General features: G+C 38.7%; 1 protein-coding gene across 6 annotated transcripts in view; it reads right to left on the bottom strand.

The window, feature by feature from the left end:
* The window catches only part of CORIN (corin, serine peptidase), a 222,448-nt gene that overhangs the window by 112,243 nt on the left and 84,952 nt on the right, over positions 1-25,253 (bottom strand). For all 6 annotated transcript variants that reach the window (XM_074348354.1, XM_074348360.1, XM_074348358.1 and 3 more), the window contains one exon: positions 15,137-15,318. In XM_074348354.1, the coding sequence (XP_074204455.1) occupies positions 15,137-15,318 (182 nt within the window). The remainder of the gene's footprint in view (positions 1-15,136; positions 15,319-25,253) is intronic.

The raw sequence follows: 25,253 nt of genomic DNA, 5'->3' as shown, positions 1-25,253 counted from the left end.
GTAGTCTATTCTACAGTTTTGAAATCCCAGTCTATCCCTTCCCACCCTCCACCCCCCTGGTAACCACAAGTCTGTATTCTCTGTCTGTGAGTCTATTTCTGTCCTTTATTTACACTTTGTTTTTGTTTGTTTGTTTGTTTTTGTTTTTGTTTTTTAGATTCCACATATGAGCGATCTCATATGGTATTTTTCTTTCTCTTTCTGGCTTACTTCACTTAGAATGACATTCTCCAGGAGCATCCATGTTGCTGCAAATGGCATTATGTTGTCGGTTTTTATGGCTGAGTAGTATTCCATTGTATAAATATACCACATCTTCTTTAACCAGTCACCTGTTGATGGACATTTAGGCTGTTTCCATGTTTTGGCTATTGTAACTAGTGCTGCTATGAACATTGGGGTGCAGGTGTCATCCTGAAGTAGATTACCTTCTGGATACAAGCCCCTTTTCTTAAACGGACACGCTTACTTTTCTGGGGTTTGCTACAGTTCTCTAAATACTAATAAATACTATTGCTTTTTTTTTCTTTTTTCATTTTTTTCAGAAAAAAAGAAAAAAGGACCCTAATCCCATCATGAGGTCCATCCCCGCAACCTCATCTAAACCTAATTACCTCCCAAAGTTTCCACATCCTAATGCTGTTCCATTGGGACTGAGTTCCAACATACAAATTAGGGGTGGACACAAACATTAACCACTATATGTAAAAATACACAAAAAAAATATTTCTTTGGTATAGCACAGGGAACTATATTCAATGTAATAACCTTTAATGAAAAAGAATATGAGAATGAATATACATATGTAGATGCATGACTGGGACATTATGCTGTACACCAGAAACTGGCACAATGTAACTGACTACACCTCAATTAAAAAAGAAAGAAAGAAAGAAGAATAACCATAATCTTCACAGTGCTGCTGTGAGCAATAAATTTAAAAATGTCTCTGAAATACTTAACACAGCACTTAGTATATAATAAATGCTCAGGAAGCATTATATATCATTAGTGTTGTAACTATTATTATTAAACACTATTATTAAGACACTATTGTTTGGATTGGAAAGTCTGACCACCATATCTTGTGGGGTTTTTTTTTTTTTCCTATTTAATTCTGTAACTGCCTTACCATAGTCACTCAAGAGAAGCTTAACTTAAAAGTAATTGACTTCCCTTCTACAAATCTCTATCAGACTGTCATTTCCACAGACTAGCCCCATCAGATTCTAACGATTTCATCTTCACAATTGCTCAGCACTTTTCTGTTCTTGATTCTCATTGCATATGTTAACGTAATAACTTGTATATGTGCATATGCATTTCTGTCGCTTGTGATTCATTTTTATACTATATGTGTCTGTTTTCAACTTTAGATTATCACTGAAGAAGTAGAACCAGGATAATAGCCAGGTCTGTTTGATTCTACAATAGCCATCTTCTAAGTGTGGAATGTCTTTTCCTGAGGGTAAGCAAAGACTTTCCAAGGGTACATACAGGCAGAGAGAGTCTTAAGGGAATCGACTTCCATATCCTCAATTGCCCTGTCTTCTATAATTGCCCTTACTTGAGGCCACATGCAAGGGTGAAGTCATCCATTCCCCTTTTCCTACCTTCCCTTTCACAAAGTCCTTTTTTCCAATTGGTGAAAGAAAAGCATGCCTCTTACCTATCTGTTCCAAACCTGCTATGCTGTATAACCCTACAGTGTGAAATATCTGGAGTTCCAAACATACAGACAATTCAAAGTGTCCTCCATTTAGCTATCTTGCATCCTCATCCTCCAAATGTCAGAGAATATACTGTTCCTAAGGAAACCCCTTGAAGGGCAAAGTCAAAAGAGCACAAAGATACACCATAGGCAAGGGCATCCATTTCCTTCAGGCAGCAAATTATTAGGCACTGGGTTTTGTCTGTCTGTCCATCTACCTAAATAGGTATCTTAAAATTAGAAGTAAAAAGGGAGATTCTAAGCTTCTGGTTCCAGTAAAGATAGAATAAGACTATTCTACCTCATCTCCCCCTCTGTTCATAACTGAAAATTGTGAACAGAACATATAAAGCAACTATCTATGGCACCTGAAAATGAAAGAATAGTAGGCAGATTGATGAGGAAAATCAATAGTTGAAAAAGACATACAAATATTGATCGTTATATTGTGCACTTGAAATAAATATGATGCTATATTGCAATTATACCTCAATTTTTAAAAAAGACTAATAACAAAGTGAGTTTTCTGTGTTTTTCTTTTTCTACCCATATTTCCCAATACAGATCCAGAGCTGCAAAATCATGTAGCAGGAATGGCCAAGAGAAACTCTCTCCCTGGTCAGAGAAATGGGAGGGAGGGGCCCTGGCAAACAAAGGGAGCGGGGGAAATTTCCAGAGCTCTTTTCTCTCTTGATCCTCCTCTGGAAGGTGGTCCCAGTCCTAAAGCTCTACTCTTGCCACCAGGGGAGCAGCAGTAGCCTAGGATGCCTATTTGCCCCAGAGGTAGTTATGACCATGAAAGGATGCTGAAATTATACCTGTTTCAAAAAGGACCAGGAGGAAGGGTCCCTGGGAGCCAGGGAGTCTCAGGGAGATCACAAAGAGGAAAGACATGATGGAGCTGTGTATGAAGTCCTGAGCTTATTCCCCAAGAGTGCATCCATGAAAATAAATTGAAATATAATACCAAGGGCTTTGAGAAGTAAACTGCAATGTAGGTCACGGCCAAGGTACAAGACTGGTCCATGGAAGTCACATACGTTGGGAGGATCCAAACAGCACTACATAGTCTTTGAAAACTAAACTGACATCAAAATCAAAGCCCACAGAAGGTAGAATGGGACTTATGACTAGAGCCCAACTGGGTCAACTGACTATGAAACAACAAACACATAAACAAAAATCAACTTTCTCCAGAGAATTTTAACAGGGCCCAGAATCTCATAATATCTTCAAAATGCTCAGTCTATAATCCAAAATTAGTTAACAAACTAAAAAACAGGACATTCTCAGCACCCTTAAATGAAAATACCATCAATAGACACCAACCTTGAGATGATGCAGATAGAATTACTTGATAAAGCTGTCGACTGAAATAAATGCGCAACCTAAAAGTTAACAGTTATGTTTTATTTGGCAGGAGGACTCAAGCCTGGATGACAGCCTCTCAGATTGCTCTGAGGGACTGCTCCAAAGAGGTAGGGGAGGAGCTAGGATATATAGGAGCTTTACAACAAAGACCAGGTAGTTGGAACAATAAAGGATTACTTGTTATCTAAAGAAAACCATGCATTTCAAATTAAAGAATTTAGTACTTTTCTAAGTATGGGAGGAAGCAAACATTTGGGCTCATTGAATTCATTCCTTTGACAAGCACCTAGCTATCTAGGGCCAGTGTCCTGTCCTTTCTTATTCTGAATCTGCTCAGAGGGCACCACTGTGAGTGGCTGCAGAGGCTGGGCTGCAGGCCTGTCCCCACTGGGGGGTGGCAGCAGCCACTGATGACTTGGTTTCAACATTCTTTGTTTAGTGATATGGTTGCAGTATTTTCACTCACAAAGCCCTTAAGGCAGCTATTACACACATGCTCCATGAAGTAATGGTCAACAGGCTTGAAATGAATGGAAGGACACAAGTTCTCAGAAAAGAAATAACAGCTTCATGGAAAAAATCAAGCAGAAATTTTAGAACTAAAGAATACAATAACTAAGTTTTTTTAAGAGCCACAGAATTTCAGAACAGAGACGACAGTGGAAAGAGTCAGTGAACTTGAATATAGATTAACAGAAATCATCCAACCTGAACAAGAGAGAAAAAGATTGAAAAAAAAATGAACATAAGTTCAGGCACCTGCTGGGTACTATAAAAAGGTCTAACAGTGATGTCACTAAAATCCAAGAAGGAAAAGAGAAACACTTGTACAGAAAATAAAATTGAAAAATTAATGACTAAAACTTCCTAAATATAATTAATGATATAAATTTAGACTTTAGAAGCTCAGCAGATCCAAACAGAATAAACTCAAGGAAAATCATACCTAGACACAAAATAACCAACCAAATGGGATTTATCCTGGGAAGCAAGGCTATTTCAACATCCAAAATATAATAAATATGATCACCAGGTTAACAAACCAAAGAAAAACTGCATGATCAAAATAATAGATTCAGGAGAAGCATTTGATAAAATTCAACATTGTTCAGGACAAAAACCCTCAGGAAATCAAGTAGAGAGTTTAAGGGCTCACCTGACTATGGCAACCCTACCATGGATGCTCTACCTTTCTTCAAGTTGACTGTGACATAGAAGGTAACCTAATCACAAAAGTAACTCTCCCATCATACTCATAGTTCACACCCCCATTCAAAGGTAGGGAGATTATACAAGTGTAATGAGTACATCAGGGTATTGGAGATTATAATTCTGTTTACCATAACAAGCAATGAACAATAGGAAACCAATATTCTAAAACAATACCTTTTACAATAGCTCTAAAAGTATCTAACAAAATATGTACAAGATCTATATAATAAAAATTACAAAATGTTGATAAAAGAATCAAGGAAGAGCTAATAAATGGAGAGATGAACCAAGTCCATCATTTAAAAGATTCAGTGTGATTAAGACATCACATTGACAACTTTCCACTCTGACCTATAGCTTTAAACAAATTCCAATCAAAACTTGGCAGGATTTTTTTGACAACCTGATTCTAAAATTTATACAAAAAGGCAAAGTACTAGTACTGAAAAATAAATTTTAAGCAAGAAAACAGTTGAAAAATTCACATCACCCAGATGTTAAGGCTTATTGTAAAACTGTAATAATCAAAACTGCATGGTTATGCTTAAGGGATAGACACATAATGAATGGAACTGAAGAGTCCAGAAATAGACCCACATGAATATGGTCAATTAACCTGACAAAAGCAATTTAATGGGGAAATGATAGTCTTTTCAACAAATGCTCCTAGAAAAACTGGACATTCATTTTCAAAAAGAAAGAAATAACACTTGACCTATACCTCACGCTTGATGTAAAACTTCAACTCACCATAGATCATAATAAGATGAAAAGATAAAAGTCTCAGGAGAAATTATAGGAGAAAATCTTCGTGCACATAAGTAAGGGAAAATGTTCTTATATGATACAAATGTATGTTCTATACAAAAAAAGATTGACAAATTAGACTTCATCAAAATTAAAAATGCTTGCTCAGTGAAAGACAATGTGAGGAGAATAAAAAGACAGGTGTGGACTGGGAGAAAATATTTTCAAATCACATATTCAGTAAAAGATTTTCAGCCAGAACACAGAAAGAACTCTCAGAGCTCAACGATAAGAAATACAACCCAAGAAATAAATAAGCAAAAGATATGAACAGACACTTCACTGAAGAAGGTATACCAATGGCAAATAAGCATGTTAAAAGCCAGTCATCACTAGTCATTAAAGAAATGCAAATTAAAACTACAATCATTTACCTCTACATACCTATGAGAATGGGTAACATAAAAACAACAATAAATATCACCCTGACAATAATAAGCACTGGTAAGATTGTGGAGCAAATGGAACTTCATTATGTAGATAGGTTTTCAAAGCATTACAATCTAGAAGACAAAAAAAGAAAAAAAAAAGAATGGAATTGATGACAAACACTGTTCCATTCCACACAAACCAGTTTTAAAAGAAAATAAACCATCCCTTCTAACACATTAAGAGATAAATTTCCAATAAATGTCACATTTAAGTTTAGTAATTACTTATAAACAAGTCACAATAACTACGATAAATTAATCAAAAATGCTAACCCTCTGTCTCATGAGTGAGGTAAATTTTTTGTAAGTAATCATTTCCATTTTTATACATTGTTTTGTCCTAGAAATGTATGATAGAGTGATAAAAAATAACTAAATGAAATTCTGTGAGAGAAGGGAAATAGAAATAAAAGTTCAGGAAGAAAGAGCAACTATGTAATACTCGCCCAATGTTAAAAGAACAGCTTGTGATTCTAGAATGGTTGTGAGTGCCAAGTCACTATGGTATTTAAATTCCACCGGACATATTTAAAAGAGTAATGAAACAGTTTTCATTTTAAAATGTCAATTATCATAATATCCTTTAGATTGTATTCTTTGTCAACTACTTACAAGCATGATTTACAGCTTTTAGATAGTAACTTAAAATTGTGCAAGGGGTATATAACTTTTCAAAATCATTTTAAGGTTACACAAGCAAAACTATGTGGAAGACCATACCTCTAAATACTACGTGACACTGCCTCCTTGATAAGAATTTAGCTCATTTTGTTTAAATGTGTGCAGGGATTCAGACACAAAATAAATATTACGGATTGAGCAGATGAAAATGGAGATTGCAATTACTTCCCAATGGCCAAGCTCGATGGAGTTGAAGTTATGAAGATCAAAATGCTATTTGTTATAAAGAAGCCACAATTTCAGAAGAGATTCAGACTTGGAGGTGATGATTCTGAATTACACATTAGTTTCACTGGGTGGCCCAGAGTATAGAGTCCAGAGTCTAGGATGTCTGAATTACTAGGAAATCACCACACCACTGCAGTTCAATTTCAAGAAGAACTGATTGAGCTTAAGGAGTTATGTCCACCTTTTGGACATAGGTAGTATACAATCTTGGGAATTGGGGAGACAAATATGAAACAGAACTAAGCTAATATTCCTATCATGTGAAAAAAAACCCAACCAGCAATTTTTCCCAACCACCTGATTCTGTAAAGATGTATCTGCTATGATTAAATTGACCATCATAGAGATATAAAGCTGGATATAGAATTATAATAAATGGTATTTTGAATTATTCAGGGTATGAATTACCAGCATTCTTGTTGAAGCGATCAAACTGATTATTGACCAAAATAGGCTTAGAGCTATGTACTTATGATTACATATATTGAAAAAAACCAGACTTTAATTGCTAAAAATTCCTGCATTTTATTGTAGTCTGTAAGACCAAAACTGTGAATTTTTGATTGCAAGGCACAATATTGAACAAAATGTGGAAGCTCTTGGTCTCTAGCCACTAAATGAAATAATATTCCATAATAAGCACAGGGATCAACCTGTGATACCGGGTTTCTGAGTTATCAGCCTCTAAGTCATGCATCCAACTTGTAAGGAGAGTAAGAAGAATGAATGCAGGTGAGGAAAGGAAACCTCTATATTTCTTTTTTAGGAACCACTGTGCCACCTTAAGCAAAGCAATATCTGGCAGAGAAGAGAAACCTAATCTCTAATGATCTATAAACAAGAATGACTGAGCCCAGGTAGTCTTTAGGTTCAACAAGAGATCTGTTTTGCTTGGCACTGCTTCTTTATGCTGGGCATGTGGCAGAATAGAGTCAAAACAAGACTGTGGCTCTCAGAGAAAAACAGTGGACATCTACAAGATGAGAATTTCTCATGGTTCACAGACTGAAAGAAGTTCTTAGGGACTTTTAAATGATTTTTTAAAAAACCTTTCAAGTTTCAATACACAGCCAAATAAAGTTTAAGTACCAGACAAGTTAATCATGAAGCTTATTAAGAATTCTTCTGTGTCTTCAAATGATAAATGCTGAAGAGGGTGTGGAGAAAAGGGACCCTTCCAACACTGTTGGTAGGAATGTAGTTTGGTGCAGCCATTATGGAAAACAGTATGGAGATTCCTTTAAAAACTAAAAACAAGAGTTACCAAATGTTCCAGCAATCCCACTCCTCAGCATATACTCAGAGAAGATTCCAATTTGAAAAAATGTATGCACCCCAAAATATTCACAGCAGCACTATTTACAGTTGCCAAGACATGGAAGCAACCTAAATGTCCATTGACAGATGATTGGATAAAGAAGTTCCATACACAATGGAATACTACTCAACCATAAAGAAGAATGAATTAATGCCATTTGCAGCAACATGGATGGACCTAGAGATTATCATACTAAGTGAATTAAGACAGAGAAAGACAAATACCATATGATATCATTTGTACACAGAATCTAAAAAAAAAAAAATACAAATGAATTCATTTACAAAACAGAAACAGACTCACAGACATAGAAAACAAACTTATGGTTACCAAAGGGGAAAGCAGAGGAGGGATAAACTTGGAGTTTGGGATTAGCAGATATAAACTACTATATACAGAAAAGATAAACAACAAGGTCCTACAGTATAGCACTGAACAATATTCAATAGCTTATAATAACCTATAATTTAAAAGAATATGAAAAAGTATACATATCTATATATAAAACTGAATCACTATTTTGTATACCAGAAACTAACACAACACTGTAAATCCACTATACTTCAATAAAAAATTTAAAAAATAAAAATTAAAAGAATTCTTCTGTGTCTTTAGCTCTGTCACTACCCAAATAACTACAATAATAATGACAGTTTTTACTCCATAGAGCTTCTCTTCTTAACTTTGGCCATTCTCCCAAACATTCCCTGTGTTACGGCCCTACAGACACATGCTTAAAAGAACTGAGAAGAGGGGATATCTTGGGGAAGATCACTGCAGACAGAGTAGCTGGAGCTTAGAGAGCAAGAGACAAGTATTCAGAGAGAAGTCAAAGAGGGAATGGGGGCAGATATTGTAGGGCAGGAGGTCTATGCTGTACAACTCCAGGAGGCACTGTTTACTTTGAATGTTGTGTGATTGGTCCTCCCCTGGAGTTCCTTCCACAATGCAGTGATGCTGATGGAGGGCCCTGGTGGCTTTTATATTGAAGCAGATGGGAAAACTTGGAGGGGAGAGATGGCAACAATTAAAACATCCCTTTTGCTGCTATATATAGAATAGCCCTCCAGGACATTAGGAGGCAGGAAGGATGACAATAAGGACCTGGAAAGATAATCCAGGCAGGAGATGAGGTGACTTGGACCTGGGAGTGGTTGTGGAGGTGGTGGGCACTGGATGGGTTCCATGCCTATTTTGATAGCATAGCCAAGAAGATTTCTGACAGATCAGATATAGTATGAGAGAGTAAGAGAAGAGTCAAGGATGACCCAAGGTCTTTGGCTGGAGCAACTGGAAGAATGAAGTTGTCATTTACTAAGATTGGGAGGGCTGGGAGAGGAGCAGGTGCAGGGGCAATACTAGATCAGGGTAGTACCTGTTCTGCCTGAAATGTCTTGTAAACACTCAAATGGAAACAGATAGATGGCTCTGTGTGTGTGTGTGTGTGTGTGTGTGTGTGTGTTTGCACGCACACAAGCACGCATGCAAGTGTGTATGTGTCCCAAGCATACATATGCATGCAAGTCCGGAGTTCAGAGGATGTACAGTTTGAGAGCCAGGTTTGTAGATGTCAGTGTATGGTGGGACTTCAAGCCATGAGCCTGAATTAGATCACCAAAAAAGGAGAGATCCAAGGGCTGATTTACTCTGTGCTTAGATGTCTATCTCTCCACTGGCCTATGAGCTCTTGAAAAGTAGACATGCCCGGTACAGAGAAAATGCGTCTAAATGTCTAAATGTTGGATTGAAGCATTTACATTTGTATGGTACATCATGGCTTCCAAAATTCTTTCAAATACATTACCTCACGTAGCCCATAAAACAGTTCTACCACCCAGGTATTACTATTCCTATTGTAAAATTGAGGAAAGAGAAGTTAAAAGGGTTTAAGAAACTTGCTCAAGACCACACAGTTATTAAACAAGAAAACCAGGGCTTGAAAACAAATCTTCAGATCTAAATTTGGCACCCTCCAAAGAAGTATCTACATATGGAAGAAAGAAAATGTTATTTATGATTTAAATTTTAAATAATTTAAAACTATAAATGTAGGAAATTTTGAAGTTCTAGTAAAACCTCATTTTATTTGATTATTCATTGTCATAAAGAGTGCATGGCTAGTTTTTAGTAATTCCATCACACTACCTCTAATCATCCATCTCTGGCAAAATTTTGATACTGAGTACCTCAAAGAAATAGCACTGCAGTATTTCTCCCAAATGAACTCACAATTCAATAGCAGAAATTCAGAATATATGTTTCACCAAGATCTCAAAATGACAATTTTGCTGCTAATGCAATGAAGTGGTTGCTCTCAGCAACCAGAGCTAGAAAAACAAGTAAGAGACTGGAAAAGGGAGAAGAGAATGAAAGAATAAATAGCCAAAGTTCTTTCATGGCAGAGGAGACCTCGTTAGACCCACAGAAGTACAATTTAAAAACTACTTTCCATATATAATTACAGACAAGGTAGAGTAAAGAATTAGAAAGCTCAGAATGATTGATGGACCTTGATCTTTTAGCCCTCTGAGTTCTCACAACTCAACTATGGAAACACACACAGTGTTTATTTTAAAAACCTCTGAGGAACAGTTCCCACAGCATTATCACATTAGCACATTATTTACTTTACAGGACCCAGCATCAGCATAAGACAGAAAGGATGAGACAACCGTGTATCCTTCTATGTGAGAACAAAATATCTTTGGGGTTATGACTTATTCAAGGATGCTAAGAGAAGAGGAATTGAATTTACAGAGCTGAGCATTGGGAAAAGCAGCTGTTACAAGTTGTGAGTTTTGGCTCAACTCAGTCAGAAAAGGCATTTTGAAAGCTCTTGTGAGAAGGGAGCCGTAACAAAGGGAAGCATTCAAGGATTAATAAACAAATCCCTGGATGGTGGACTGTTGGGGAGAAGAGAGAGGCTGGGCGGCTGATTTAAAATAACCTTGGAATGATCTTCCTGAACCTCAGTTTCCTTATTTATAAAATGAAGGTGATAATACCTCAGAGGTTTACTCTGGAAGCAAAGTGACCTAACAGCTGTGAAAGCACTTCGGAAAGGAGACTGGGGTCCATAACGTAAAAAGGGGGGCTACTGTTTTCTTGGGGCAAATGATTCGAAAAGTTGGAAGGAGATTAAGATGGGAGTCAATTTTTCATCACCATTTGTCTCATGGGCCAAGTAGGCACCTGACGCCCAACACAGGTTCACAGTGATGAATATGACCCCAGATCACCTTCTCTCTTCCACTGTGCCAAGTGGGACCCTTCCTCTTCCAAATATTCAGAATTCCTTTATGTAATAGACTCCACTTCTACTCCATTGACATCTAACCTGTGTTCCTTTCTAGTTTCTGTGGCTTAATGGAGTCACCAACGCTTTTACGTTGTTTCTCATATATGGGCATACCAGATTAGGTTTAGCCCTCACTAAAGGTAGGAAGCATGATAAGGATTATTATTGTTATTGTTTATTGTTGTTGTTGTTGTTGTTATTATTATTATTATAGAGTACCTTGAAAACATAAAGCCCAAACCAGGGTTTGGTTTCTCAAAAGCAGCACTATTGACATTTGACCCACATAGTTTTTTGCTGGGGGAGGCTGTCCTGTTCATTGCAGGATGTTTCGCATGGTGGGTCTCTCACCAGCTAAATGCCAGGGGCAACTCTTTCTGGCCCCAAAGTTACGACAACCAAAATGTCTACAGACATTGCCAAATGTTCCCAGGTGGGGGCTACAAAATCATCTCTGGTTGAGAACCACCATACTAGCCAGGGCTAAATTAATACTATGGTCACTGTAACTACTTTTATTCTTTTCAGATTACCTGGGATAATGCTCAGAACTGCACAGGTACTCAGTGAATATTTACTGAATAAATGAAAAAATGAGGAAAGGACTTCATTAGTTATATTTATAACTGACCTTATAGCATAAACCCTTATATGATTAAAACGATATTATATAATGCATAATTTGCAAGTTGGCATACAATATATTTTTGGTACATGAACACATTTTAGTGCGTATGCTAGAAATTATATTCTTGTGCATACACAAAGATCACAGTTAACAGTTACTTTCTCCCTAGAACATGAACTATGAATATGCCTATGATGGCTAGCATCCTGTTTATCCATCAAGCATGAGACAGAAAAATTATTTTAAATTCTAGGAATTTAAACACCACTTATCAGACCCATGTTCAGAGAATTAATTCTACATAGAAAGAATAGTACAATCAAGAATTCTAGAGGGGAGGGTATAGCTCAAGAGGTAGAGCACATGTTTAGCATGTATGAAGTCCTGGGTTCAACCCCCAGTACCTCCATTTAAAAAAATAATAATTAAATGAAATAAACCTAATTACCTCCCCCCCAAAGAAAACTAAAAAAAAGGAAAAAAAAAAGAATTCTAAAAAGACTGGTAAGCTTTTTAGTATAAACGTTTTACCAATCCTCCAAAATCTGTCCCAAACTCACCAGTCTTTTCCAAGATCAGAAGGAAGATTTGTACTGTCTTCTGATATTTGGGGAACCTATGTCAGTGGCATTTCACCTTGAGCTCTTAAAGAATACTGATGTTATTCTGATTTTCAAGAACTGATACTTTTGGACCATCCTGTTAAAGAACACTAGTGATGTTTTTGACTTTCAGATTTTCTCAGTGGATTCTCCAATCCTGTATCAACAGGCTGCATTTCCCAAATAACCACTAGCGAAGTGTTCTTATCAAAACAGGGGCAAATGCAGCTGAAAAAGAAAAGAATTGAGGGGTTTCTCTTTCAGACACACTCACTCATCCTTATGGTGGCTTCTAACTATATACAATCTTTTGGAGGGAATCCGAATTTAGCATCAACTCTATTAAACAGTGTGCTTAAAAGAAATAAAACAAACTTCGACTTTTGGCTACGATGTAGTAGCTTATGACATGTCAATGTCCCCCATCAAGTAAAACTACAAAAGCCAGATAAAACACAAGAAACATCTGTTTAAAGGCCCTTGATAGTGGGAGACTATTAGGATGCAAGCGGCTCAGATCCCAGAGAAAAGGTAACTACAGAGCAAACAGTCTGCATTCTGTGGACGCTTTTTCCCTTTGGGACTCGCCAATTCTTGGCATGGCGCTAGAAAATAAGAATCTGGACTGCAAAGAGGCAGAGAAGCCAGTAGAGCTTTTGGCAATCCCACAGTGATGGAGAGACAAAAATTAGAGTTTGGGTGCTGTCAAAGAAGACAGGAATTAAGGGGCCAAGGATGCAGTGGGAAAGGAAACACAGAAACGGGGCCATCACATGGAAGGATTTCCCCTCATGGCATTTGCTGTAAAGTACAAGAAGCTAAACAGCTAGGAAGAAGACCAATGTGAAGCAAAGTGGAAACCCAGCAATCTTGTTCTGAGAAGAAAAATATTATAATTTGGGACTGCCCAAGGAGGAGTGGAGTGCAGGAAACACTTCGGTTTCTCAGTAAGGCCCACTGGAGAAGCGCATGCTCAGAATGGAAAAAAACAGAGGTAAGTAGAGCCTTACGGACACTGCCTTATAAACACTCAGCGAAACCAGCTCAGTCTCTGCCAGGACCAGGTAGTCTGTTCCCACTCTATGTGCCTGCCCTTCAGGAGAGGACCTGCTGCCCCCACTATCATCAACAGCCTGAATCTCCTTCAGGTTTCGCCTCTTCTGCAGAGCTGCCTTGCCCCAGGGCACACCCTCCCCAGAAAGGCCCACATCCAACGGCTGATGGAGGTGGGGATATAAAGACCCAGCCATCTTGGCCCAACACGGAGCAACTCCCTCAGGTCACCTGTGCCCCAGAGCTCCCCGTGGATTTAGCCGAGGCTTTAACAGGTCTGGATCGCACTTCCACTTCTCCTTCTGCTCAGTCCTGCTTTCTCTTCCCTCCTTTACACAAGCGCTGATACCTGATAAACACCCTGTACAACAAACTCCACCTCAGTGACTGCTTCTGGAAAACCCAGCTACTGACAGTCACTGTAGTGGTCCAAGAAAGCAGGTGATGTGACGAGGTTATTGATCTGGACCACGCACTGCTAGGATGGCAGTGAGGCTGCCAACACTGATGGTTAGATGGAGATAGACCTTCCCTGGCATGAGGGGGTGGTCCAGGGTTGAAACCCTTGTCAGAGGTGAGTTGGACTAGTCTACCTGTGGAAAGGAATGTACTAAATAGGGTAATTGACCAAGGGTTTGACAAGGACAATGGATCGGACGGCTTACTGCTAACCATCAATAATGTTCTAGAAAAAGATAACTCAAAGCCCCAAGCAATTGTAATTCATATGTGAACGCCAAAGGGCCTTCTCAGGAATTTAGAAAGAGGTTCTTATGTACTGTACTATAGCAGGAGAGTCCAGAAAGCTGAGGATAGAGAAGATTGATAATGCAGACCCATTAAAATCAGCATCTTCTATTCCATAACAGACAATAATAAAAGAAAGGAAAGGCAAACCACACAGTGGGAGATCTTCACAATATACATACCCAAGAGATGACTTAAATCCAGAAAGCATAAAGAGAGACAAATCAGGAACAAAAAGACAGACTATCCAATTTAAAAAGGGGCAAAATACGTGGACAGACACTTCACAAAAAAAGATATTTAAATAACCAAGACATCTTGAAAATTCAATCAAATTCATTAGGAAAATGCAACTTAAAACTGCAAAGAGATAGCACAATACTATCATCAGAATTGCTAAAACTGAAAAAAAAAAAACTGACAATACCAAGTGTTGGGGAAGATTTGGAGCAACTGCAACTTTCACACATAGCTAGGATAAGTATAAATTGGCACAACTACTTTAAAAAAAAACTGTTTTGCTGAACAAATACATATCCTTGTTCCACCAAAGACATATACAAGAATAGCCATAGCATCACCGTTCATAGTAGCCAGAGACGACTCCCACATCCATCAACAATAGCACAGGAAAATACATTGTGATGCAAAATATATCAAAGTACTATTAAAAAGAGAATGAATGAATCACTGGAAGATGAAAATATAGTGAATCTCTCAAACATAATGTTGAGCAAACGAAGCTGGACACAAAAGGACTGTAGACTGCATGATTCCATTGATATCAAGTTCAGAAATTGATAAAAACTACCCAAGGAGATAGAAGTCGGCATTCAGGTCTCTTTTGAGAGGGTGAGGTGACAGGAGGGGGCTTGAGAGGGTTTCTGGGATGCTGTCAATATTCCATCTCCTTATCTGGGTGCTGGTCACGTGGGTCTGGTCACTTTGTTACAAATTATTGAAATGCACACCTTATTTGTATTCTTCCTCGTATAAATGGTATACCTCAATAAAGTCTTTTAAAAATGCAACAAAACACAGGCACTTACATTGCTTTTCTCTTTCCTGCTGTGGTGAGAAGCAAATCCTGCTGGCATTTTTGTTTTCACTTTGGTTTCTAAACTGGGAGCATTTGAGGAAATCAGGCCAGGTGGCATTCATCATGGCCAGGACTGATTCACAGCCCTTCTTGGCAGCCTCACAGAAGGACCTACAGGGCAGGAGCCCAACACTAGAAGAAAATAGAAAGGTGAAAATTAATGTTTTTACAGGCTATTTCACAAAGTAATAATTAAACTAATAAGAAAACTTGGCAATATTATCTAAGTTTATATTTACTATAGTCAACAACTTAAATTTCTACATTCGACCCTAGGATTTCAGCCACCCTACTGTCATGATTCTAGAGGGAATAAGCTAGTTGCATAATATCATCTAGCTATCTCTTGTAGAAGCATTTATCCCAAATGATTTTTTTTTTTTTTTAGATTTCTTGTGCTAAAGTAAATCTGTCAACTAAAAACGAGCTCTACTTAATATCAAAAGAAGTAAATTAACATAGAAATGAAGCCCCTCAAATTGGAAAATCAGAAGTGGGTCACAAAATAGGTTAATTTCTTTACCATCCCTATGAGACATTCAAAGGATCTCTGAGAGGCAGACAGAGAGAAGTTCCTTAACCTCCATGGCCTCCTTGGAAAAGAAAATATTATACAAACAAATGGCAACTCTGAAACCTTCTATCATTGTTTATCTTTTCATTTCTATGTTATCTTCTGCAAAATAGAAAAATACAAACAACTGTCCATTAGTGGTAAAGTAATGATGCCCCGGAGTTTGTCTTTATTCATCTGACACGCAATCAAACACTCCCGGATCCGTGGCTCTGTGTCTACAATGTCAAGGCCATGGACTTGTTCTCTTACAGACCCAGGTGGCTTTTTCTACTTTGCGGTTAACAGACTGCATCTCTCACCCTGGCTCGTCATAAGGCAAAGGCATTTCAAATGATTTTAAGAAAAGTGGGAAAGAAAATACACATGTCAGTCAAAGCAGAACACACGCTTCACAAATGTAGGGTCAATAAGCTATTGCAGAATCATACAGCCTCAGATCTGTAAGAAACTTTAAACAACACCTCATTCAGATCCTTCATTTGAGACAAGTCCAGGGAGATTCTGAGACACACAGTTTCCTAATGGAAGAAGTGCGAAGAGAATCCAAAAGTTTTAACTTTCAGTCTAGGCTCTATCTACTCTCCTATATTATCTAGTCTCATAAAAGGACCTAATAATTAGGCTTTAAGAACTCCTTGATCAAACAAACACATTTACAATTCCCCATTCATATTTCTACAGATCACAGAAACATTAACAAGATGCGCCAGCCACTGAGTTAAAATAGAACTGATAGCCTGTGAAAGAGTCCTAAGAGTGAGATCTTATACATAACAATGTGGGGAAGGGGTACTCAACAATGACATCCAGTTGCAAATGCTTTTGACCTTATTCTCAGAAACTTACGACTGAGTACCTTTAGAATCCTAATAGTCATGTAACTACCTACCTACATTAATATGTGACTAAATTTGTTAGAGAAGATGTGGAAAGAGGTTTTGCATTTGAAAGAATTAGTGTTAGGACATAAAATGTGACTTGGTCCAGGCAGGAATCTCAGTGTAAAGGAGACACCTGACTGCCATTCAGGAAATAGATCAGATATTTCAAGGACTAAAAGTATCACTCAAACTTTTTAAAAGATTTCCTTTCCTAGATGTGATTCCAGAGAAGTTAGAGACTATATTTTCTCAAATAAAACTGGGAACATGGTTGAGAAATGTGGAGAACACAGAATTTCTATGTAATTGCTTTCATGATGCTAGGCTCTATTCTAAGTGCATTAACTCATTTATTTCTCACTACAGTACATAGTAATATACTATGGGTACCATTACTGAGACAGGAAGGAAGGGAGCAGGGCACAACCATTAAAAGAATGAGACAGCCATTGAGGATATGACATAAAGTGGTTAGAACCAACTAGGCCCAAGATGGCAGCAGATATGCCTTTCAGTAGACCTTGAGCCTCATTACAGGCTCACTGTAATACACTAGCGTGCTAAATGACACGCCCACAGGCACCATGACAGTTCCCAGGCTGACCATGAAAAGCCAAAAAGTGGGCAAGGGCCCAATTCCTGGAAATCCCCAGCCCTTCCCCAAAACAGTTGGAATAATCCTCCCACTTATTAATGTATGAAATTACCCAGCCCACAAAAACTAACCACCGTGCACCCCGGGGTCACTCCTCTGAGATGGACCTCATTCTATGGAACGTGTATCTCTCCAAATATACTTGCTTTCACTTTACTATGGCTCGCTCTGGAATTCTTTCCTGCGTGAGACAAGAACCTACTCTCTACTCTCCAGTAACATTACTGTCATCCCTAATACACAAATCAGGAAACTAAAGCACAAGAAATATAAGAGACTCGTCTAAAAATCAATGAGGTAGTGAATGTCACAGCCAGCATTCGAACCCAGGCAGACTGATTCAAGGACCATTAACTATTAACTCTCTCACACATGAGCACTTACTTGAGGAATGTATGTTCCAAAAGCGTAACTCAAGGTTAGTTCAAAACTTGATATGCACTTTCCCAGTGGACCAACCACATACACAGGGGTTGGGTTCTCCCTTCACCCTATAAACTCCTAGTTAACCTTCAGAGAAATTTGCGGAAGGGGCTAAGGAACACCAGGAAGGGGTACAGGCATTTCTCTTTCTCTTCCAGGTGAGACAGCCCACAATAAAACTACAAAACAAGCTAGGCTTGGCTTCAGCATTCTTCCTTCGCCTGACCTGGGTCCAGTGCCCTGATACCATCCTGACCGTCCGCCCTCCAGGACTGCACCTGGACTGCCACCTCCACCAGAGCATTACTTGCTCCTAAACATTTCCTCTCCTTCCGACCATCAAAACTACCTTCCCCAAGTGAGCTGATTGTAATTAGACTTTCAAAGAAGAAAAGGGACGAAAACACAGAGTAATATATAATAATAGATGGACACTTAACCCTCCCCGAGGTTTTTTGCATCATTAGATGACTGCTTGCTGGAGCAAAGGAATCTCTAATTGATGAAATTTCAAGTTTCATTTACAGAGGGAAAAATTCACCTGACATTGTCAGATGGGGAAGATCGCTGTGTCCCAAGGGATTCCCCGAAATTTCCTCACTCCTGAACCCACATATATTTTAATCACTCCACATCTCTCTCAGAATCTTCGACAGTAAGAGCAACAAAGGGGGCCAGCAGACTGTTTTCATGTTCCAAAGCTGAGTCTTTAACCCAGAAGCTGACTTCTTGTCACTGACTCTTACCAGAGTCATTTTCTGCAGGAAAGCATTAAGTCTACCATCCTGAATCTTTCACATGGGCCCTCCTCCTCATCTAATCTTGGGCCAACAGTTTGCTCACACCAAGACTCAGCTTCCTCATTTGAAAAGTGAGAGGTTTGGAAGAGCTGATTTTTTCATGATCCTTTTACCACTAACATTCTGTAAATCAAAATTCATTCTTTAACACAATGCATCTCAGAGGAGCAGTGATAATCCCACCAGTTTTGCTACATTTCAAAAGGTAACAGACATTTTTTTTCACTCGAGATTTGCGCTGGGAATATATAGAGACATTAAAGTACCATTAGGCCTTCCATTCTAAAAATAGGGCCTAAGAAAAATGTCTAGAGTGTTTCCAAATAGCTCTCTTAAGAGGTGTAACCAACCGAGACCCATAGGCTTTAAATTGCTGGATGAGGACATGTGAAATGGTGACAGAGTATTAATAACTAGCAGCCCTTTCAGACACTGAGCAGAATGAGGAGCCATTTGTCCTTGCTTTGCGTGAAATTCAACTGCCTACAAGGGGTTGAAGTGTTTTGCTTTTCATCACATGGAAAAGTGCGATGAGACAGACCACACTATTTTGGAATATAAGGGCCAATATCCAAGCAACAAGCAGACTGACCTCTGAAAATAGTGCTCCGCACAGGGGAGGAGTCGGATTTGGCTATCAGAATACTATTTTAGAAAAGGTGACTATTTTAAATTGATGTGTGGTGTGCACTTGGTGTTGTGCAAAAGTCCCTAAAACATTTCAACCCAAGCTTAAGCAGAAAACTCTTACCTCACCTCTATAATTATTTGTTGAAACAAATACATACAAACAAATGTAAATAATTCTACTATATAGTGATAGTGAGGATTTTAGGGGATTTTCTCTAGGAAAGCTATTCTAAACTTATCTACAAAAAAAGTATAGATTTTGCCTACACAATTTTAAGCAAATTTATCTACTAATTTTTAAATTTACCAAAAAAAAAGGATTTTTTATTGTACCCTTTGACCAATATCTCCCTGCTACCACCTCTAAATTTATAGATTTCATCTGCAAAAAAAGTTCTGATAAAGACATAGAGTTAAAATGACTGAACAAGCTATAGCCACACAGTAGCTTTTATAATAGCTAATGGATTTTTAGGTTTTATAACTCACTTTTTTCTAACTTTTTATTTTTATTTTTGTGGTACAGGTGATGTATAATATTATACAAGTTACAGGTGTACGATACAGTGATTCACAATTTTTAAAGGTTATACTCCACTTATACTCCCCATGTTGTACAATATATCCTTGCAGCTAATTTTACCTAATATCTAACTTCTTACTTTAAACTACATTTAGAGACTTACAGAAAAGTTATAAAAGTAGTACAGAAAGTTTCCATATAGCCTTTATCTGGGCTCCCCTAAAGCAAATTCTCATGTAACTACGGTATAATTATCAGAACCAGGAAACTGACACTAGTATAATATCTGTAACTAAAGGAAGGACCGTATCCAAATATTACCAAGATCTCCATTCAGGATCTCACATTGCATTTAGTTGTCACTTTCTATTTCTGGCAAATAACTAACCTTTCAGCAGATCTGAAAAGGTCAGGATTTAAAACTATTTCCACGGGGAAAGAAAAAGGGTCTTTTTGATAAGCAGACTTTAACAAGGCCCTGAATGACCCCCAATCCTGCTATTCATGCCATGTGTAGTCCCCTCCCCTTGAGTGTGAGCTGGCCTAGTGACTTGCTTACAACCAACAGAAGGTAATGGGATGTGACTTCTATCATTAGGGTACATAAGTGTGACTTCTCTCTTGCTAGCAGACTACTCTCCCTTTGCTATAATAGGTAGGCCTACATGGCAAGGACCTGAGGGTGGCCTTTGGCCAACAGACACCTAGGAACTGAGGCTCTCAGTCCTTAAGAACTAAAATTCTTCCAACATTTACATGAGCCTGGAATTGTATCCTTCCCTAGGCAAGCCTTCAGATATGACCCCAGCCCTGGTCAACACCATGACTTTGCCCACATAACAGACCCTGAAACAGAAGACCCAGGTAAGGCACTCTCAGATTCCAGATCCATAGAAACTGAGATAACAGATGCGTGTTATTTTAAGCTGCTAAATCTGGGATAATTTGTTATGCAGCAATAGGTAACTAACACACTTTTCTTTGATACAACACTTGGTAAGTGGCATGCTACTAAGTAAGATGTATTATTCATTGATAAGAATCACATACTCTTTTTTTTTTTTTAATTTCTAAATTTGTCTTTGTTAGGCTGAGCTGTCAGTAGACAGTACTCACAAAGTCATAGTCACAGGCAGCTCCCAGAGCTGCAGACCTTAGTCATGAAAAGAATGTTAACACTGGAAGGGTCTTGCAAGACAATTTACTCCTATTTCCTTCCTTTGCATTGAGAGGAAACTGAAGCCTAAAAACATCTCATAGCCAGATACTATGACTACAGTCCAGTGCTCCAAAATGTCTCACCTAGCTGACTTCTGCTCACAAACATAAGCCACAGATAACACAGAAGCATAAATCCACAAATCACACAAGAGCATGAAATCATTACCACTGCTGGAAAACACAAAAAACAACAGACAGCTTGTCCTCTCTGTGATGGACCAACAGCATCAGCTTCCTACATCAGCACTTCCTGGTGATCAAGAGACCTCATAAGAGGTATGGCTTTGATGGGGTATGAGAGAGGGAGGAAAGAGATTTCTTTGGTTTCCAGTTTCATAGACATGGGGATAGAAAAGTGTGCTAGTGAACATTTGTGTCATTGTCTTCCATCAGAAGAGCAATAATGGGAGACGGCAAGGTATTTTTTGGTCACATTGGTCTGAAACTCTTTAACAACCAGGACTTTGTCTTATTTTTCACTGGGAATAACCATGGTTCCAGTAGGAAAGAAATGACTGGCTGAAGTAGGATCACTGCAGAGCGTTTAATGGAAAAGCCACTTACAAAGGTGCTGGCAAGGTTTAAAAAAATGAACAAGGGATAGTGTAGCATGCGTGGAGGGACAGACTGCTGTTAGCAGCCCAGACTTAAGGGACAAGGGAAAGAAGCAGCTTTTGGAACTTGGAGACAGCTGTATGCAGAAGGCTGCCTGATAGGACCCAGAGGCTCTCACAGTGGGACACAGGCCACCAGGATCATCTGGCAAAGAAGAAAAGAGGGAACGACTACCCAGCCTGACTGTCTTCCCACACTCTGATGTCCTCTTGGTGGCTCCCACTAGCTGAGCCCCATTGGAAGCTAGAAAGTAGCCATTGTTGAAACCAATCTGTTGGGAAGAATGAGGTGGAGGAAGGTGGGAAGTCGTTCAGATGTAAGGGAGAAAGAGCCAGCACAGGGCTACATTCATCGTGCCAAGTGGGAGCTCAACAAACACATGTCAGGAGACAAAACTCAGTGCTGGGCGTGTAGATTGTTAAACCATCACCAGCTTGAAATCTGGCAGCACTGTTTACACCACAGAAATCAGCGAGTGCTATAAATCATAGTTTTGTTTTGTTTTCTTTTCTTTTGTTTTGCAGACAGCCAATTTAGCAGTTTACCAATATACCACTGGATGAAAGTACAAAACCATGTCATCTTCTCCAGACAGAAAGCTGTTTTTAATCTCCACTGAAAGGAAGCTCACTGCGTTGCACTTCTTGAACCAGATTAGGACATTACATCAATATTAACTCATTATCTCCCACCTCCTCCACCACAACCCCCAGTCCTCCTTTGAGATACACGATCTTCTTGGGATCTCCTTGGTGTTAACACCATCTACCCAAGGCCCCCAGCCCAAAAACTTTTGCTTCACCCTCAACCTCACCATTCACATGCAATTAATTACTGAACACTAATTGTACTTCCTAAAACTTCCTCAAATCCATTTGTTCTTCCCCTGCCCATTTAACACTGTAGTAAAATTTAACTGGTTGTAGTTCCCCTAATATATGATAGATTTAGGCTGTTCTTTTACCTGAAATGCTCTTTTTTTTCACCTTGTCCACATGGCAAACCTCTATTTCTCCTCCAAAACCCAATTCAGGTGTTACTTCCTGCCTGGGAGCAGCCGTCACTAATATTGCTAAAAGGAAGGGGCCCCTCCTCCTTCTCTCTGGTTCCCGCTTATCTTGTAAACAGATCATATGGTCCAGCAATGTAATTGTTTTCATGTCTGGTCCCCCGCTATGCTGAGTACCTAGAAGGCAGAGCTATGTTTTATTCATCTCTGCATCCCCAACATCAAAATATGAGCCTGGCGCATTGTAGGTGCCAATAAGTGTTTGCTAAAGGAATAAATAAATTGATAACTTTCCTAACATCCTTGTTGAATAAACTGATGTCAGAAGCTGTACGGTAGTTCCCAAGCTCTACATGTGCCTGGCAAGACCCTCCACCCCTCCCTTATGTCCACTCCCCAACATGCTCATCCTGGCTGAAAGTGTCTGCTTACAGGACTGATTTCATCATGCACTCTTTCCCATTTACATCACAGGACACTCAGGATGTCCCCATCTCCCTCCTTTCCTGGATTCCCATATCTTCTAGGATCAAATGGAATCTTCACAGTGGGCTTTTCCTGAACAACACTTTGCTTAAAATTGCCCTTCTTGCCACCATGTCCCTACTCTCCCAAAGTTCTCCACTTTTTTGTTAAATTTTTTACACTGCACTTACCTCCATTATTTAAAGTATTTTTGACCTATTTATTTGCTCATTGCCTATGGCCTGCTTGGAACAAAGCTGTGAAAAGCAAAGTTGGGAGCAGAACCATCACTACGTAACTCCCAACTTAATAGTTTGTGCAGGAGCTCACCCCATCCCTGCTCATGTGATCCCCTCCCAATCAGGCCAGCAAATTCTACACTGTTCAATTTTGAAATAATTTCCATTGTAGAGGAAAATGTCAGTAAAATTGCTATTGATGGAAACTCCATAGATCAAGTGTCTTGCTTATATGCCAATACAAGGAGGTCATCCTTAAGAAGGCGCAGTCTGAAGAAATACCAAGAGATAAACACAGCTTGAATTAAGATGACTGTGCATAATATGAAACCACACAACCACCCCGAAAGAGAATATAAAGTTCCATCCCCTTCTCCCCAGCATGCTCCTGATGCTCATCAATACTTGGCATGCTCATCAGGGCCCAGGGGAGAGAGGATTAACAAATCACAAAAGAAATCTGCAATCGCCAAGTTATTTTTTGCAGCTGTTTTGATTTTGCACATCATAAAATGATGCTTTAAATATGGATCTTTGAAATGAATTGAATCACTGGCATTAAATCTAAATTCTAGTCACATCCACACAATACCCATGAGTTATTGAGGAGAAAAGTAAACAAACTACTCCACTGAGCTTGATGAAGTATGTGTGCTGGAGATGCCGTCAGTGATTTGACAAGGCATTCTCTGAGAGATCTGAGCTCCTGTGGCCTGATTCTCCAGCTGTACATCTTTGTAAAATAAAAGTAATATGAGTTATCTGACTGTGTATTACCCATACTTTGAGCCATTCTGGCATGCAATATGGAACCTTACTTATCATTTGATATTTTATGTATAATGCCAAAAAGCAGACTAGATCCCCCATGTTGCCTGAGGTTGACAAGGGAGCCATGATACAGCTGATCCCCTAAACCGCCAGGTTGTTAGGAAGGGTGTAGCTAAAAAGACTACTGTTTCCACGTTAGCAGATAAAATCAGGAAAGTAAGTGGCAACTGACTCTCTGAATATTTAGTTGGTGGTAGCAACAAAGCCTATCTTTTTAAACTATTGACCTACAAAAACTTTTTTTAATTATGAAAAAATTTCAATTCCGTAATATTTCCATTTATTTCCAAATGTGATACTGTTAGAGTTCTTGGGACAGAGATAAAATCTTTGATAAATAAATTAGCAATATGTAATTATTCTCCATTTAGAAAAAAAGTGATAAGCTTATGTTGACTTTATATAATTCTTCAAAAAATTGTTTTAAATCAAGTATTTTTCAATTAGCTTTTAAGATTATTTCAGGGTTGCATTTACATAGGAGAGTGGCACCTGCTGTCTTATGAAATACCATATTTAAGAACAAGGTAAGCCTTGTTCTTAAAATCACATTATAAGCTGACAGATCTGTTACTATTTTACTAAAAGATCATCAGTAAATTTCAGCTCAAAAAGGATGCAGTGATAAAGGGATGTGGAAGAGTAGAAATTGTGAGTATAAATTGGATGGTGGTGAAGAGGCTTTATAATTCTGGCATAGCAAATATTTTTAAACAATTATTCAAATGTCAACTTTGGTGCTGTGAAGGAAAAATATGCAAACCATATCAGTAAACAAAGAATGTTGAAACCATCAAGTCTTCAGTGACTGCCGCCACCATCCAGTGAAGACAAGCCTACAGCCCAGCCTCTGCAGCCACTCACAGTGGTGCCCTCTGAGCGGACTCAGAATAAGAAAGGACAGGATACCGGCCCTAGATAGCTAGGTGCTTGTCAAAGGAATGAATTCAGTGAGCCCAAATGTTTGCTTCCTCCCATACATAGAAAAGCAATAAATTCTTTAACTTGAGATGCCTGGTTTTCTTTAATTAACAAGTAATCTTTTAATGTTCCAACTACCTGGTCTTTGTTGTAAAGCTCCTATATATCCTAGCTCCTCCCCTACCTCTTCGGAGCAGTCCCTCAGAGCGATCTGAGAGGCCGTCATCCCTGCTCGGTCCTCCCGCCAAATAAAACATAACTCTCAACTTTTAGGTTG

The sequence above is a fragment of the Camelus bactrianus genome, chromosome 2 (assembly GCF_048773025.1).
Source record: "Camelus bactrianus isolate YW-2024 breed Bactrian camel chromosome 2, ASM4877302v1, whole genome shotgun sequence".
NCBI lineage: Eukaryota > Metazoa > Chordata > Mammalia > Artiodactyla > Camelidae > Camelus > Camelus bactrianus.
Note: the sequence above shows the minus strand (reverse complement) of the source record. Positions and strands in the feature narration are given on the sequence as shown.